Raw genomic sequence first — 18,250 nt, forward strand, 5'->3', positions numbered from 1 at the left:
AACTGTTTAGAACATTCCTTTTGAGCTATCTGGTATGAAGGTGTAACTCCCACATCCCTCTCTTATTACAAGTCATTCTGTTTGCAGCTCCATCAGGGAGCTGCAGAATTTATTCATTCAATAGACCTTGGCGTCCTCTGTAGGAGGGAGCTGCAGAACCAGTTACTGTACTGAAGTTCAATATTACAAAATAATTTTGGTAACTGATACAGCAAATATTATTTATATCTTCTAGACAATAGTGTTTTTTAAAAAGTATATATATTTTTAATACGTTTTAAATTTTGTATATTTTTTACAGTAATTGTTTTTGGGGTGGGAAGGTAATTAGATTTTTTTTAAATTTTTTTTTTAATGGAGGTACCGGGGATTGAACCGAGGACCTCGTGCATGCTAACCACACACTCTATTACTGAGCTATACCTTCCTCCAAGATGACAGTGTTTTGATGTTGTATTTTTACACTATTCCTATAGATTTGAAAAATTTAGTCTCTGAAGCTGGATATAGAAGTATTTGTTAAGTCACCTATTTAATTCTACAAGACAAAGACAGGCAGGCTGTGATGTACACTACAGTATATTTTCCAGTGTTTTAAAAGTGTTTTGTAACTAATATTAGAGGAAGTGCACATAGTCTAATGCATTTCCCATCACCACATTTTGTGAAATGTGAGTTCGTTGTCAGCCAGAAAGCTCCTTGAAAGCAAGAATCATGTTTTTTTTAACAACTTAGTATATACTGTTGACTTACTAAGTAATACTGGGATTAAAATGCGATTTCACACTTTCTTCTCATGTGTCGTTTATTATTTTACCTCATCGCTCTTCTTCCCAGTTACTTTTCTTTCCCTCACATATTTGGGACCATTACAGTTAATGCTAATACCCTTTAAAAAATTAGAAGCCTATATACATGTTCAATATGTGCTTTAAAATATCCATTTTATTCTCCTTTTCAAATGTGACACTGAAAGTATTTTTCCCTCAGACAAATGAATAAAACTGTACTCATAAAATGTCCATGGGGACTCTAAGGGGCTAGTAACATGTCTTTATGATTCTTTGTCTGCACAGACTGGATTGGGACGGCATTCGTAAGCATTTGGATGAATATGCCACTATTGCAAGTTCCTCAAAAGGAGGAAGAATCGGGATTGAAGAATTTGCGGAGTATTTAAAGTTGCCTGTTTCAGATGTCTTGAGACAACTTTTTGCACTCTTTGACAGGGTAAGTTGAAGCTTAATTTTAAACATGCAAACATTTTTATTTTGCAAGTCCCCACAGAGTACAAATCAGTATGGCAGGTGTTAGAAAAACTTGTGAGGTCCCTGTGAGAAGAAGCAAGCTGAGCCTCTGGTTTAATTGCATGACTTTTGTGCTTTCTTTTCCCCTTAGTGGTAGTAGTAGTAACTAATATAATAATTGTGTGTCTGTATATGGCAACAGATCGGAAATAAATATTGTGACTACATAACCATGTCTGTTACATGGAATCAAAAAGGCTTATACAGCTAGCAAGAATTTTAAAATGTATGGCAAAACTCCTACATTGATGACATGGGTGGTATATTCTTTTCTGAAGGTTGCTGGACTTCCCCCCAAACATCTGAAGACCAGGTAGATTTTATTTTATTTATAACAGAGTTTTCAATTAAAACTTGACCTGTTTGTCCTTATATTGGGGTTCACTTTTCTGCTTACAAATATGTAAGTACATGGAGCTAGATCATTGAATTGTCAGAAAGTTTCCTTTGGAAAAATGTATCAAGATTTCCAACTTCTCTCTTTTTTCATTTGTTTTTTAATATATAAAACTGACAATAAAGTTCACTTTTTGGTTACAGTTTTATGAGTTCTAACCAATGTGCAAAGGCATGTAACTATCACCACGTTCAAGGTACACAACAGTTGCCACACACACACACACACACACAGATTTCCCTGTAGTTACTCTTTTGTGGCCAAGCCCTTCCCTCGCCCTTAACCCCTGGAGATTACTCCATCCCTATGGGTTTACCTTTTCCAAGTGCCATATAAATGGAATCATAGCAGCATATCCTTTTGAGTCTGGCACCTATCACTTAGCATAATGCATCTGAGATTCAGCCATGTTGTTGCAGGTATCAGTAATTTGTTTTCTTTCATTACTGAGTGGTATTCCATTGTGTGGATGTGCCATATTTGGTGTATCCACTCCCCAGCTGAGGAAGATTTGGTTTGTTTCCAATTTGCAGCAATCATGAATAAACTGGTCTAAGCATTCGTGTATAGGTTTTTGTGTAAATGCAAGTTTTCATTTCCCTTGGATGAATATTTGGAGTTGTGATGTTTTTATTTTGCATTCATCCCTGGGGGATATTTTGGTCAGACATATAGAGAGAATTTGGAGTTGATAGTTCTTCCCTGTCAACAATTTAGTAATGGTGTCCTGCTGCCTTCACTGCCTGTCTAGTTCTTCTTCAAGTCCTTCCCACTATGGTATTTTGTCCAGATGTCGTGCTTTTGGTGTTTTGATCAGAATTTCTCATTGTAATGAGAGAAGAAGAGATAGGCTGAACTGGGCTCATTCCATCCTGGCTGCCACCAGAAGTCCCAGTTCTCTGTTAACCACTGGGAAAAGACATTTTGCAAAGAAATTATAGCTTGATGACCGAAATCAGGGCAGAGCTTTTCCTTCTTACCCAGAGCACACTCATGCTCCTAATGACTTACTGTGAGGTCTCTTAGATGAACTACCCTGTAACATGATGCAGTCAAGCAACCTTCTTCCATACAGAGTGCCCAGGCCTCTCTTCTGGGCTTGCTGCAGCCTACAAATAACCCTTCCTCATCCATGAAATGGTAATGTGTCACCGCAGTGGTGCTGCTATAAAGTGTAATGAAGATTTAGGGGAAAGGAGAGGTAAATTATTGGATGTCACAGTGCATGTGGGGAAAATAGAGGCACTTTTCGTACTTCTGTGAGATTCATACAGTATCTTCCAGTTTGGCTCTGGAAACCATGCATTGCAAGCAATTTTAAATTAAGGTTTCTATAAATATGGACTTAGTGACAGGAAGGAATGTGGCAGGGACATACCAATAAGGACAGGAGATGGGGAATTGGGAAATGATGTGAAACAGGGACCAAGAAGTTCAGTGCACATCATAGACTTTATGCTCATCAGGATTTTTAATCAGGATTAAAAATAATCTCTCCAGAGGTTGCCCTGTCTTTCAGGCATCAACCTGTCATAACAGCAGTAACAGGATTGTTATGACACCAGTTGCGTCTTTTGATGACTGATGATACCTGCCCATGGCCCCATTGTTTCTGTAGCACTGGGAAGTATGGGAAGATTTGAAAGTGGAAAGGGAGTGTGAATCAGGGATTAAAATAACCCCCAGTTAGCTAGACTGATTCACTCTGAACTAGAGCACGCAGTTGGCCCCAAGCAGTTAGGAGACCCATGAGCCTTTGTGGCCTATGTGGTCGATCACATTTCTACACGGACTACTTCAGTCAGCTCACATATCAATTCCAATTGTGAGTTTTCCTCACTCCTTTGTATAGTGTGCAGACTTGGCTTTAGCTACAGACCATGAGTTGCTCTTTAAAACACTTTTCTTTTCATCTCCAACATACTGGAAGGCAGAGAAAATAACCTGGAGTATTAAAGACCAATGCATTTGACCTTTCTTTCTTTCCATCTTCCCTTCCTTCTTTCTTTTTTCTTCTCTCTATCTCTATCTTTCTGTCTTTCCTTTTTTGTTTTTAACATAAACTGCATGTCTGTGCCTGTGAAGATCTGCTTTGTTTTGAGAAGCTGAATTATGCAATTTTTGCTGCACCCTGTGCACATCCCCACTTCCATGCTAGGCTCCGTTCCCCTGTCTCTTTAAGGGATTTAGCTGGAGAATGTTCCATGGGAAAGACACAGAAGTTCCCTAACGTCATAGTTTGTTTCTCTCCTAGTAGCTTATCTTGCTAAACTCAATGCTTAATGAGGGGTGGAGGAGGAAGAGGGTGGGACAGAGGGAGGGCAGGGTGTTCCTCTCGCTCTTTCAATAGCTGTAAGTTTTCGCAGTGCAAAGGGCTCCCACAAGCCACTCCCAGGTGCCTTTCCCACTTTGCCCTCCTTTTCCCCTTCCCTCTTTTCTTCTCTCAGTCTCTCCCCAAATCTGGTGCAGTTGTGGTTGGTATGTTGAGGAAGGGGAGAGGAGTATCTCCTCTCTCCACATTCTCTTACTTTTTCTCCCCACATCCATTCTTGGCTAGTCTACAAAAACTTCATAATGGTTTTAGTCTCAGTTTGTCCTAAAAAAACAAAAACAAAAACAAAAAACCATGTTGTCCATTCAGTTCCTTCTGACAGTCTGATATGTTCTTTTAGATGGTCAGTTATTTGATGGCAGATAATGTAAAGGTCCAACAGAAATGGAGCATTCATGCTCCAGAGCATGGCATGGCTCACTCATTTGGGATAATTCCCCTTGGAGAGGTCTCACCTGTTTGGGGGGAGGGGGAAAGAAAGAAGATGCTTTCTATCTCCAGGTTCCATTCAGCTCCCTTATTTTCCTGAATGTGCACTGGTCTCGCTGGATTAGAGGCTAATTGGGATTAGTCAGAAGTCCAGATGAGTTAGAGCTGAGAGCTAAGACAATAGCTTTTAAAACAGTGGCTTCTCAACATTTTTATGTATTCATAATTCAGTTTTCAATACTAGATTTTTTAGCCAGCACGCTCGAAGGGATTTAAATACACTTAATGAGACTGAGAAGTAACACTGGCTAAGTCAGAGATAATTATGACACAGTCATTTTCACAGTTGTAATGTCTCAGATTGTCCATACAGCATCACTTCATGCCATTCGTCAGCACTGTGTTATTGAGCAGAACCATGTGCTGCCCTGCCAGAAGTATCTTATATAGTATATACCATGAGACAGAGTCCTCAAATATTCCAGCCCACATATCATCTTTGTTGCTTGCTTGACAGTACACCATGTTATCTGCCTCTTACTAGCGGCAAGTCACGTCTCATCCACATCTTATGATACAATCAGCATAATGTTCCATCTGATACACATCACCCTGACGGGATGTATATTCACTGGTGGCAAAGCTGTGTATCTCAGGGATCAGCAGACTTTTGCAGTAAAGAGCCAGATAGTAAATATTTTTGACTTTGTAAGACATTTGGTCTTAAACTTTCAGTACAGCTTATACAACTACATAAAAAAGTTAATCCATTCCACTCAGAAAGATTGCTCTGTTTATTTCCAATCACTTAAGCCATGTGAGTGTCTTAACTCTCAGCACGAGCAGAAAATCTGCATGATATAACACCCTACCTTCTCTAACAGGAAGGAGCAAGCCAGGGTGCTTGTTATTGTTGGCACTCGTGATTTAACACTTGAACTCATGCCAGGAACAGGGCGGACAGGAAGAACTCGGGATAAAGAAACGCATTCATTCCACACACTGCGAAACAGTAATAAAAGATCTACAGACGTTTGCAGTAGACAAAAATGCTGGATTGTCAAAGTGCTAAGGTACACACACACTTTTCCTGTATATATTTAAACAAAGTACATAGTAATGCCGGAAGGACTAAGTACCAGTTAGAAGGCCGAAATGGGAAAAATCATAATAGTTTTCACTTTTTTTACAGAACAGAAGTGGTTAACCATCTCTCTAAATTTTATTAGCCTGTAGTCTGTTGTGTGCACAACGGTATTGGTAAAAAGAGAGCGTGAGCTCATGCCAGACTATAGCTGAGTAATTAGAAACCAGCCTCTTTCATCTGTGAAGGTGAATAATATACCACTGGTTAGAACTGGGGAGGATGTCAACACGAAGTAGACAGATTCAGTGAGAATAAAGATTCAAAGTGATCCTCTTTAAATCAGGTGAGGAACAACGGTCACTGTAAGTGCTGACTGCAGCCCTTCAATCCAGTCCTTAAACTTTACCAGCATGCTTTGTTTTCATTGGCTTAGGAAATTATAGCAGGGTCAGCAAACTACAGCCGATGGACCAGATCCAGTCTGATGCCTGTTTTGTAAATAAAGTTTTATTGGGACACCGTCATGCCCACTTGTCTACGTCTGTGGCTGTCTACGGCTGCTTTCACAATGCAGTGCCAGAGGTGAATGGTTGCAACAAACATTGAAGTCTTCTGTCTTTTAAATTTGCAGTTCAGGTTTGATATGGACTGTAGTATTTCATAGCTCATGTGAAAGAACTCATGTGGATTCCAGTCTCAATTAATCAGGACTTGGTATATGAAATCTGCTCTAAAGCTCTTATGATAGAATCAGAGAAGAAGGCTATAACTGTCTGAGTGGGCCAGAGGAACGTTTCTATTCAGCTATACAAGTCGTCCTGCAAGTTTGGTGGTCCTGTATGTCTGACCATTTCCCTTTTCAGTTCTCAGGTTGACTTAACTCCCCAATGTAGTCCATCATGGTATTTTCCCTGCCTGAGTACTGTTACACTAGAAATACCCGTTTAAGCATGAGAACTACCTGCTTGCTTTTTGGTTTCCCAATGCAAGTCCACCTAGGAGATGCTTAGAGGAAGCAGAAAGGAGACTGCATCAGTTGAAGTTGAAGTTTTTTTTTTTAAATTGGAACAAGTGAGCAATTACTGACCTCCTCCAAGAGCATAAGGAAGTAAGGAACAGGGCTTTGTAAAGAGCAAATTGTGTCAGACCAATTTAATTTCCTCCTGTGACACAGTGACAGAGATGATAAAGAAAAAGAAATAGATGTTATCTATACGGACTCTAGAAAGACTTTTGATTTCATCCAACACGACATCCTCATCAATAAATCAGGAAGGTCTGGCCCAGATCATGGTGCAGTTGGGTGAGAGCCCCACCTGGCAGGAAAGCGTCACTGTAAGTGGGAGCTGTGCGTCCTTCTGTGTTATTCTAGGCCTGGTTCAGTCACCCCACCTTGGAACTCTGTTTGGAGGAGCAACATACTTGGTAGGTTACCAGAATACTTTTGAAACCAGACAATATGTCAAAGTGAGTATAAGGGTAAATAAGTATGTCTCTAAAAGTTGAGGAACCAGACCCAAGAAAAGATTAAATTAAATTCATATATAGCATAAAAACACTGGGGCACAAGAAGGAAACTGAATGTAAGATATGAATGAAGCTGCCGTCACCACTTCATGGCACACGAAGACCTCGACTCACAGATCTAGAGCTGAAAGGACGTTTAGTGTCAAATTCCCCATCTTCCTCATATCACAGAAAGCTGCCAGCCCAAGAGAGGAAGTTATGTGCTCAAGGCTACACAGCTGGTTACTTGCAGGACTGGGACCAGAACTCTGAGTTCAGTATTCTTTTTACTACAAACTGTCACTGTTGACTTTAAAAAAAAAACAACAACTTTCTTGAGACATATTTTAAATATCATGGCATTCCCCTGTTTTAAGGATACAACTCAGTGACTTTTTTTTTTTTGGTAAATTTACCAAGTTGTGCAGCCACCCCTGAAAATCAATTTTATTTATTTATTTGTTTGTTTGTTTGTTTGTTAAATTGAAGTACAGTCAGTTACAATGTGTCAATTTCTGGTTATAAGTCAATTTTCAATCAGCTCTTTTTGGGGGGAGGGGAGGTAATTACATTTATTTATTTATTATTATTATTATTTTTTAATGGCGGTACTGGGGATTGAACCCAGGACCCTGTGCATGCTGAGCACACACTCTATCACTGAGCTATACCTTCTCCCCTCATAAATCAATTTTAGAGCTTTTCCATCACCCCAGTAGGACTGTCATTAACTGTTAATTCCTCTCACTTACCTATCTCCTAGCCCTGGGCAACCACTGTAGAGTTGTAAGTCCTTCTGTGTTATTCTAGACCCGGTCTAGAATAAAGACTAGAATAGAGACTTTCTGTCTGAATAGATTTGCCGTTGGTTGACATTTCATGTAATGGGATCACACAATGTATGGTCTCACGTCTGGTTTCTCTCACTTAGTGTAAGATTTTGAGCTCCATCTGTGTCATAACATGTATCAGTAATTCATCGCTTTTTATTGCCAAATAGTACTCCATTATACAGATATATCACATTTTGTTTATTCATTCACCTATTAGTGAATGTTTAGGTTGTTTCCACTTTGGGGCTATTATGAATAATGTTGCTAAATAACATTCATGTATCACTGTTAGCTTTTTAAGTTCAATAACTCTTCCCCCTCAAATTGAGGTTAAATTTTCCATTGACTGTGGCCTCTTCTCCTGTGGTTTTTCTCCAGATATGGACAGTAGAGTTCCCCCAGAAGGCAGCCAAAGTTGCTATTAATGTTCTAATAAATAGCCTTGGGGGATTAACTAGTCCAGAGAAGAAAAGTCTTGTTAATCTAATAACAGTCTTTTATTCTATGATGGCTTATGAGAAACTGTTAGCCAAATGCTCTCCATCTTCAAAGAAAATAAATGAGAGGAATTGGATTTAAACTTCAATTTAAAAAAAAAAGCACTACAGATAGACATAAGGAGGCCCATTTTATCTGGCAGTGGATGCTATCAAATTAATTTGCAGCATTATAAAAACAAAGCCCATGTCATTTCCTCAGAGAGAAGCTTATGTGAATGGATTTAAATCTGTCTGAGGCCAGATGGCCCCTTGGGATCCCCTAAAGGGAAGACAGTCCTTTTGTGGTGCTTCTTCTGTGTGGTTAAGGAAGGCATTTGGCCTTTGGTGTTCACAGGGACCATGTCATTGTGCCCGTGAGACCAGGTATTGGAGTTCTTGTGCCATAACCAGTCGTCGGAGAGTGTTTCCCAAGCCCCTGCGTGTGGCAGAAGGAGACATGTCTCCCATGTCCTACACAGAGCCGTGTCCCTGGCTATTGTCCCCTCCCTAGTAATAGCTAGAATAATCATTATTCAGTTCTAGAACTGTGCGGCTTACAAAGTAACTTTACATTTAATCTCCTTTTGACTTCTATCAGAGCCTTGGTAGTGTCCACAGGAACCTGTGAGGAGTTCCAGGTCCTTTCCAGTTTTATTCTATCCTGCTGTGCTGCCTTTGAATCGCATCATTCCCAGCAGTAAACTCTCATCACATCAGAATGTTCACCACCCCCTGAATAGCACACATCCTTTTGTTCCTCTCTTTTTACTGTACTGTCTCTTTAAATATGTCTCTTGTCTGTTTGGAGAACCCTAACGCAGCCTATAGTCAGGCCTACACATTGTCTCTTCTGTAGGTAAGTGTTCTCCGTTCCTTTGCCTCGAGGACCTCATTGCTTCCCTTTTGGGCATCCTTAGTGGTTTGATAATCCAGTACCGTTTATTACGTGTACAACCTTTTATAAGTAGCTTAACTTCTCTGAGTTTTTCTTTTCTTTATCTTGAATGCTTTTCTTTCATTCAGGGGAATTCGATGAAACCTACATAACAAAGAATATGTTATACAAGTATTCTATACAGATGTAATCGTTTAGCATTAATAGTAGAAATGTGAAAATAGACTTCAGATTATACTTACAACTACTTTTCTGTGGGTCTCTGATCCTTGAGCACTGCGATCCTGATATATTCATCTTTATCTGCTAAACACTGAATCCAAGACCTGAAACATAATAAATGAAATTGAATCATGAATTAGGCAGGGGAGATACAATTATAATTTTGCAGATTGAAATAAAGGCCCAAAATGCTGGGTGATATCATGATTTAGTTATTATGTCCTGGCCACCTTTCCCTGAGTTTACCAATAGAACCTCCAGAGACTTCTGAAGGACTTGTACCCTGACTCTACTTTGTATCAAAGGTAAGGTTTCTCAAAGTATTGTCTGGGACCACCTGTCATAGACTGATTTCTGAAAATACTTATTAAAAATATAAAATCAAATCTCACTAATATAATTTTGAGCAAAATAAGCCAGACACACAAAATCAGAAAAGAGAGGCAGTACTACCAATTTTACAGAAATAAAAAGTATTACAAAAGAGTACTATGAGCAACTGTATGCCAACAAATTGGATAACCTAGATGAAATGGACACATTCCTAGAAATGTACAATCTACCAGGACTGAATTATGAAGAACTAGAAAGTCTGAACAGCCCTATAACTAGTAAGAAGATTGAATCAGTAATTTTTAAAAACCTCCCGACAAAGAAATTCCCAGGACCAGATGGCTTCATTAATGAATTTGAAGAAGATTTAACACCAATCCTTCTCAATCGCTTCCCAAAAATCAAGGAGGAAGGAATACTTCCTAACTCATTCTGTGAGACCAACATTATCCTGATACCAAAGTCAGAAAGAGATACTATAGTTGACCCTTAAACAACACAGAGGTTAGGGGAAGCGACCTCCTGTGCAGTCGAAAACTTGTGTATAACTTTACAGTTGTCCCTTTGTTTCCATGGTTCTACATCCACAGGTTCAACCAACCTCAGATGATATCATGCTGTAGTATGTACTTATTGGGGAAAAAAAGTCCTAGTAGAAATGAACCCACATAGTTCATGTTGTTCAAGGATCAACTGTACATGAAAACTACAGACCAATTTCCCCTATGAATATCGATGCAAAAATCCTGAACAAAATACTAGCCAACAGAGTTCAACAGCACATTAAGAGGATTTTACATCATGACTAAGTGGAATTCATTCCCTAAGTGCAACAATGGTTCAAAATCAGTCAATGTAATAAACCCCATTAACAGAATGAAGGGGAAAAAAAAAAACCTGGTTATCTCAATTCATGTAAAAGAAAAAACATGGATGAAATTCAACACCCTTTCAGATAAAAAACTAGGAATAGAAAGAACGTGCCTCAGCATAATAAAAACCATATACGGAATGCCCAGAGCCAACAAAATACTCAGTGATAAGAGCCTGAAAGCCTTTGCTGTAAGATTAGGAGCACGAAAGGATGCCTGCTTTCTGTACTTCTATTCAGCGTAGTACTGGAAGTCTGAGCCAAAGCAGTTAGGCAAGAAAAGAAATAAAAAGAACGTCAGTTGGAAAGAAAGAAGTAACATTACCTCTGCTCACAGAATACACGATCTTGTATGTAAAAAAAAATCCAGCAGATTAAACACACACACACATACACACACACACACACACACACACACATACACAGTTAGAACTAATAAACTAATTCAGAAGAGTTGGAGGATACAAATCAACACACAAAACTTAGTTGTGTTTCTATACACCAACAGTAAACTAAAAAGGAAATTTTAAAAAGCCACTCTATTTATAACAGCATTAAAAAGAATAAAATACTTAGGAATAAACTTAACCAAGGAGGTGGAAGATTTGTACATCAGAAACTACAAAGTGTTGAAAGACGTTAAGGAAGACATAAATAAGTGGAAAGACATTCTGTACTCATGGATTGGAAGACTTAGTATTGTTATGATGTCAATACTAACCCAAAGTGGTCTTACAGAGTCGATTCAATTCCTATCAAAATCCCAACTCCTTTTTTTTTTTTTTTTTACAAAAGTAGGAAAATCCATCCTAAAATTCATACAGAATCTCAAAGGACCCTGAATAGCCAAAGTCATCTTGCAAAAGAGCCAAGTTGAAAGTCCTATACTTCCTGACTTCAAACTTAACTACAAAGCTACAGTAATCCAAATAGTGTGGTGCTGGCATAAAGGAAGAAGTATAAAGCAATGGAATAGAATAGAGGGCCCAGAAATAAACCTGTGGGTGTGGATACAGATGATTTTCAACAAGGGTGCCAAGACCATTCAATGGGGAATGAACAATCTTTTCAACAAAATTGTGCTGAGAAAAGTGGATACCCACATGCAAAAAAGATGAAGTGGACTCTTACCTGATGCCATATAAAAAATTAACTCAAAATGGATCAGAGACCTAAACATAAGAGCTTATAACTATCATGTTTTATCTTAGACAAAAACATAGGGGAAAAGCTTTGTGATACTGGATTTTTTTGTTGATTTTTTTGGATATGACACCAAAAGCACAAACAATAAAAGAAAAATTAGATAAATTGAACTACATTGAAATTTAAAACTTTTGCACACTGAAGGACACTTGTCAACAGAGCAGAAAGGCAGCTCATGGAATGGAAGAAAATATTTGCTAATTATATAACTGATATGGAGTTAATATCCAGAATATAGAAAGAACTGCAGCACAACATCAAAAGCAAACAACCCAATCAAAAAGTGGGCAAAGGACTTGAACAGACATTTCTCCAAAGAAGATATACAAGTGATCAACAGGTATATGGAAAGATGCTCAACATCACTAATCATTAGGGGAATGCAAATTAAAACCACAGTGAGATATGTCACACCCATTAGGATGGCTATTACCAAAAAAAAAAAAAAAAGAGAGAGAGAGAGAGAGAAAAAGGAAAAAAAAAAAAAAACAAACAACCCAGAAAATAACAATTATCAGCCAGACTGTGGAGAAACTGGAACCCTTGTGCAGTGTTGGTGGGAATATAAAATAATACAGCCACTGAAGAAAATAATATGGTGGCTCTTCAAAAAATTAAAAACAGAATTACTGTTTGATCCAGGAATTCTACTTCTGGGACTATAGCCAAAAGATCTGAAAGCAGGGACTTGAAGAAATATTGGTACACCCACGTTCGTAGCAGCATTGTTCACAAAAGCCAAAAAGTAGAAGCAATCCAAGCATCCACAATGGAAGAATGGATACATAAAATTTTTGTACATACAATGGAATATTATTTAGATTTGAGAAGGCAATAAGTTCTGACACATGCTACAGCATGGAGGAGCTTAAAGACACTGTGCTAAATAAAATTAGCCATTCACAAAAGGACAAATACCGTATGATTCCACTTATATGAATTACCTACAACAGTCAGATTCATACAGACAAGTAGAATGGTGGTGGCCAGAGCCTAGTGGGAAGAGGGAATGTTTAATAGGCACAGAATTTCAGTTTTACAAGATGAAAAAATTTCTGCAGATGGATGGTGATGATGGTTGCACAACAACGTGAATGTGCCTAGTGCCCCTGAACTGTACACTTAAAAATGGTTTAGATGGTAAATTTTATGTTACATGTATTTTACCAGAATTTTAAACATTTTTAATTAAAAATTCAAAAACAAGATACAAAAAAGTATATGCTGTATGATTCCATTTATTTAAGGCTCAAAAATGAATCAGTGATGTTAGATGTCAGGATAGTGGCTACCCTTGGGAGAGGAAGGTAACTGGAAACAGGCATGAAGAGGCTTCTGGGGGGTCCTGGTGATTTTTCTTGATCTGGCTGTTATGACATTGGGATATACAGGTTGTGAAATTCTTTGAGCTATACATTTGTGATGTGTACAGTTTTCTATAAAATATTGCACTTCAGAAGGACTCCAGAAATGTAGCTAACAAACACCACAACAGGCTACAGAGTCAGAATCTCTGAGGGATGGAACCAGGAGACCCTGTGTTTTAAAAATCCCCCTTCCAATTTTTTTTTAAGAACATCGAATGCTGGGAATCTTTGCTAAAGGAAGGGAACTAGGTAAATATTTTAGCAATGCCCAAGAATTCTTCAATCATACTCTAACAATAAATATTCCTTAGAAAAGAAATTCTTGATATCCTGGAGTCATTTACTTTCTCTTGTTAGGAAAATCCATATCACCTTTCAGGTGCTAAGAAAGAACTAAAATTAGCAGCATATAGAAATGTATTGTTTAATATATTATATTTAAAAATATGATTTCTTCTAATGTGTCAGACACAGTATAAGTTAGGGATATTTTATTGAGGTCCTCTGATAAATGGCAGGTGCTAGGACCTAGTGGAATTCGGGCAACTTCATTAGAAGGTGAACTGTCACACCCCAGGGTGTGGTACAATGTAAACAGGTTCAGAAAAGCCAGTTCTCCCACTTGTAAGCCACTTAGACTCCATTTCATCTGATACCACCTCCAAGAATTCAGCAGCTTTTACACTTGCTTGGTAAACCGAAAGTATGTTTCTGGCAAAGGCTCTTTTGGAAGGAGCAGATCAAGGTCTTGGCCATGCTCTTGGAGGCCTTCTTGGAGGAGGCGGCCAGAGAAGAGGAGGAGGAGGAAATATTGGAGGGATAGTTGGTGGGATTGTGAATTTCATCAGCAAGGCTGCAGCAGCTCAGTATACCCCGGAACCGCCTCCCACCCAGCAGCATTTCACCTATGTGGAGGCCAACGAGAGTGAGGAAGTTAGGCGGTTTCGGCAACAATTTGCACAGCTGGCTGGACCGGACATGGAGGTGGGTGCCACTGACCTAATGAATATTCTCAACAAAGTCCTTTCTAAGCACAAGGACCTGAAGTCCGACGGCTTTAGTCTTGACACCTGCCGGAGCATCGTGTCCGTCATGGACAGTGATACGACTGGGAAGCTGGGCTTTGAAGAATTTAAGTATCTCTGGAACAACATCAAGAAATGGCAGTGTGTTTTTAAGCAATATGACAGGGACCAGTCTGGGTCTCTGGGAAGTTCTCAGCTGCGGGGAGCGCTGCAGGCAGCAGGCTTCCAGCTAAATGAGCAGCTTTACCAAATGATTGTCCGCCGATATGCCGATGAGGATGGAAGTATGGATTTTAACAACTTCATCAGCTGCCTGGTCCGCCTGGATGCCATGTTTCGAGCCTTCAGATCCCTGGATGGAGATGCGGATGGCCTGGTTCAGGTGTCTATTCAAGAATGGCTGCAGCTGACCATGTATTCCTGAAGTGGGCACTGAGAAGTCAGGTCGCCCCTGCAGGACAGGACCACTGGGGTCCCCGCCGTGCTCTGTGCACAGTTGCGGAGACGCCATCCAAAGCTGTCACTCCCTGCTGAGCCCTCCCTGTTTCTGAACTTGTGCTGCCTCTCCTGCTTAATTAAAACAGATTTTTCATGAAAAATGTTCTGAGTGGTTTGTATATCAGCTATTTGAGATATAGGATTTTTAGGGACTTATATATGTGATGGGGGGTGGTGCAGGGTGGGCTCTAATGGAATAGATTTCAATAGGTCATTGCCTGTTTGACTTCCAAAGAGCAGGAAATGTGTTATTGTTAAGAATGAGCTTTTGAAAAAAAATCCTGGAGTAAATTAAGAAAGCACTCAGGAGATTTAGTTTCTCTTTAAAAAGATGAGGAGGGAAGTTCAAAATCTGTTTTTGTCTTAATTTCATATCTGGTCTTTCCCTTGCATTAAAAAAAAAAGTAAAGTCTTTTCCTGGAAACCCATTTAACTGTATAGAAACAGGTTCACAAATGTGAAATTAAGCAATTTCATATAAGGGCAGAATTTTTTTTTTAATGATGGAGCTACTATCTAAAATTCTAGAAGTCCTGTTTCTCTAGTAAAATAAACATGTAACAATTTAAAAAAATATTTTATTTACTTATTATTGTATTATTTCATCGTTTTATTTTGGCAGGGAGGGGAGATAATTAGGTTTATTTATTTTTAAGGGAGGTACTGGGGATTGAATCCAGGACCTCATGCATGCTAAGCATGTACTCTACCAGTTGAGCTATAACTCCCCGCCTCCCAATTTTGTTTTGATATATTTGTAGCGAGGGTCAGGGCATTGGGAAATAAAAGAGTGTACTTGTAGTCAAAATATCTCTGGCTGCCTTAATGAATCAAAATGATCACGCTTAACATGCACTTCAGACAAACCCAGGCACATCAGCTATGTTAGCCAGCTCTTGTCATGTCTTGCCCTGCCTCGGAGCAAGGAATATTCTTTCATTCCTCTTTGAAAACTGCAGTCAGGAAAAAAGCAGACAGACAAAAAGAAAACGTACATAAGTCATAACCAGTTATTTGGTATTAAAAGCAATAGATACATGAATGTATATAAATCTTGCTGACTCTTGATGCAGTGGTTCGCAGCCCTGGCTGCAACTTAGAATCACTGGGAAAGCTCTTTGGGAATCCTGAGAGCTGAGTCCCACTCTAAGTGAGTTAATAAGACTCCTTAGAGGTGGGGCCCAGAGATGAGTATTTTTAAAGGTCCATCGGTGATTCTGATGCGTAACCGAGGTTGACAGCCTGTACTTCAAGGTAAGACCGTTTTTCGATTCAATCTCAACAGAAAAGTGAGACCTGGCAGGAGTCAGTGTTGACAGCACCCAAAAGAAGGAAGTAGGAGTATGAAGAAACTGCCGCCCAGAAGCCAGGGTAGTTGTGCCTTTCTTGTGAATGGCCCCTGGTTTGGCTTTTTCATTCTGATTCAGGTGGTGACAGCGGGGCACACAATTCAGAGTCCCCCGCCAGTAGCCCCAGCTAAAGCGGTTGCATTCGCCAGGGCTCTGTTCACCTGCCCACTAATTGGTTTCCATCCCTCCTGCTTTTCTGATTTTTAATGCATTCCCTCTCTCCCAGTCTACTTTTGAGGATCATCCTGAGGTTGAAGATAAAGCCTTACTCTTTTTTTTTTTCTTTTCCGTTATGGTTTATTACAGGATATTGAGTATAGTTCCCTGTGCTATACAGTAAGACCTTGTTGTTTATCTATTTTATATATAATACTTTGTATCTGCTAATCTCGAACTCCTAATTTATCCCTCCCCCTACCCCCTTTCCCTTTTGGTAACCATAAATTTGTTTTTTATGTCTGTGAGTCTGTTTCATAAATAAGTTCCTTTGTGTCATGTTTTAGATTCCACATATAAGTGATATCATATCATATTTCTTTTTCTGACTTACATCACTTTGTACAATAATTTCTGGGTCCATCCATGATTCTGCGAATGGTATTATTTCATTCTTTTTTATGGCTGAATAGTATTCCATTGCATATGTATATCACATCTTCTTTACCCAGTCCTCTATCAGTGGACATTTAGGTTGCTTCCATGTCTTGGCTATTGTCAGTGGTGCTGCTATGAACACTGGGGTGCATGTAGCTTTTTGAATTAGAGTTTTCTCTAAATATTTGTCCAGGAGTAAGATTGCTGAAATCCTTCCTCTTTTGACTCATTTAGAAGAAAATTATAACGATGAAAATGATATAACTGACCTGTTAAGAGCCCTCAGCTGCCTGTTAGAAATCCCCAGCGAAACTAGGAGAGGTTGGTATTTGGCCTCTGCGTTCACCATCATCACCGTCATATAATATTTATGAAACACCATGTGCATATAATTCTGAGTTGAGCCACGCACAGAGATCACGTCCACCTTCCTCAGGGGAATTGTAATTTAAGCTTGGTCTGATGAGCTGCTTAAACCAGGTGTGGTTATATAACAGTGAGGCAGCTGCCAGCAACCACACATTAATACCAGGATCCCTATTTTGGAGTAAGCCCGCTAACATGTTAGGCATGGGCGTAGTAGTAATATAGCCAGAAAAGGGGAAGGCTGCCAAGATGCCTTTTAAGGTCTCAGAGTATTAAGTTTATAATGTAACCTTTCCATATAATGGTTGGGGAAAAGAAAATGTAGCTGACTTTGCTCCCTTCACTTCATTTTAAATGTTTTATGAAAGTTCAGACAATTATCTCACACTAGGGGTGGTATTAGTTAAGGGATTACCTGTTTTTAGGATGCTTTTCCTGCATACACAGGGCAAGACATCCCGAAGTTACATAAGTTTCTCTTTTGTTCTCTTCTGAATTTGTGTAAAAGTTGTACAGGTAACCTCAGGCACTAGAGCACATCCCATAAAATTTAGTCCAAAGCCTGGATTTTTCCAATAACCAGACCTTTGGCATTATATGCCACCAATAGCTTAACAAGTGATTGAATTTCTTAGTTTCCATCCAATGGGTTTTTTTTTTAACTTGATGTTTTTAAAGGCACATTTTCAATGTAAGAGGGAGTTTTTACCTGATAATTGCTTTAAAATTTTGCCTTTTCTACGTGGAAGACTACTTATAGCCTAAGATGAAGGACTTTGATTCATAGACCTCCACCTCATTATTCTTAAATTTATAAAAGCAATACAATCTGTATAGTAAGTTGAAAATAATGATTTTGCTTAAATGTGACATTATACGTCTACATTTTAAAATTTCAAAATAACCCATATAATTTTGAAAAACACCTTAATCTTGACGCAGTCCACTGAATTCTATAACCGATAGCAACGAGAAAATTTGTGTTCTGTACCTAAAAAACAGCAAATGCCAAAAAATATTCAGAATTTGTATGTCATCTTAAAGGACACTTTGAAAATATTTTTTGAGTAGTAGGGCATGTGTTTTTAAAAGTTGATTCATAGATTAACCTCGATCAGAAATTTCATCAGTAATGTTTCACAACTAACCCACAG

The 18,250-nt window shown here is 38.9% G+C and overlaps 2 protein-coding genes across 2 annotated transcripts in view; both read left to right on the top strand.

Annotated features, from left to right (window-relative positions):
- Positions 1–18,250, top strand: part of LPCAT2 (lysophosphatidylcholine acyltransferase 2) — a 66,746-nt gene that overhangs the window by 34,996 nt on the left and 13,500 nt on the right. The window contains exon 11 of the mRNA XM_032486338.1: positions 1,077–1,230. Within this exon, the coding sequence (XP_032342229.1) occupies positions 1,077–1,230 (154 nt within the window). The remainder of the gene's footprint in view (positions 1–1,076; positions 1,231–18,250) is intronic.
- Positions 13,779–14,888, top strand: CAPNS2 (calpain small subunit 2). The gene has a single exon (XM_006172447.3). It carries the CDS (start codon positions 13,970–13,972, stop codon positions 14,711–14,713), a length of 744 nt encoding a protein of 247 aa, XP_006172509.1. The 5' UTR covers positions 13,779–13,969; the 3' UTR covers positions 14,714–14,888.

The sequence above is a fragment of the Camelus ferus genome, chromosome 9, assembly GCF_009834535.1.
Source record: "Camelus ferus isolate YT-003-E chromosome 9, BCGSAC_Cfer_1.0, whole genome shotgun sequence".
Classification (NCBI taxonomy): Eukaryota; Metazoa; Chordata; class Mammalia; order Artiodactyla; family Camelidae; genus Camelus; species Camelus ferus.

Coding starts and splice junctions, on each gene's coding strand:
- CAPNS2 (XM_006172447.3), top strand. CDS start 13,970: ATGTTTCTGGCAAAGGCTCTTTTGGAAGGAGCAGATCAAGGTCTTGGC.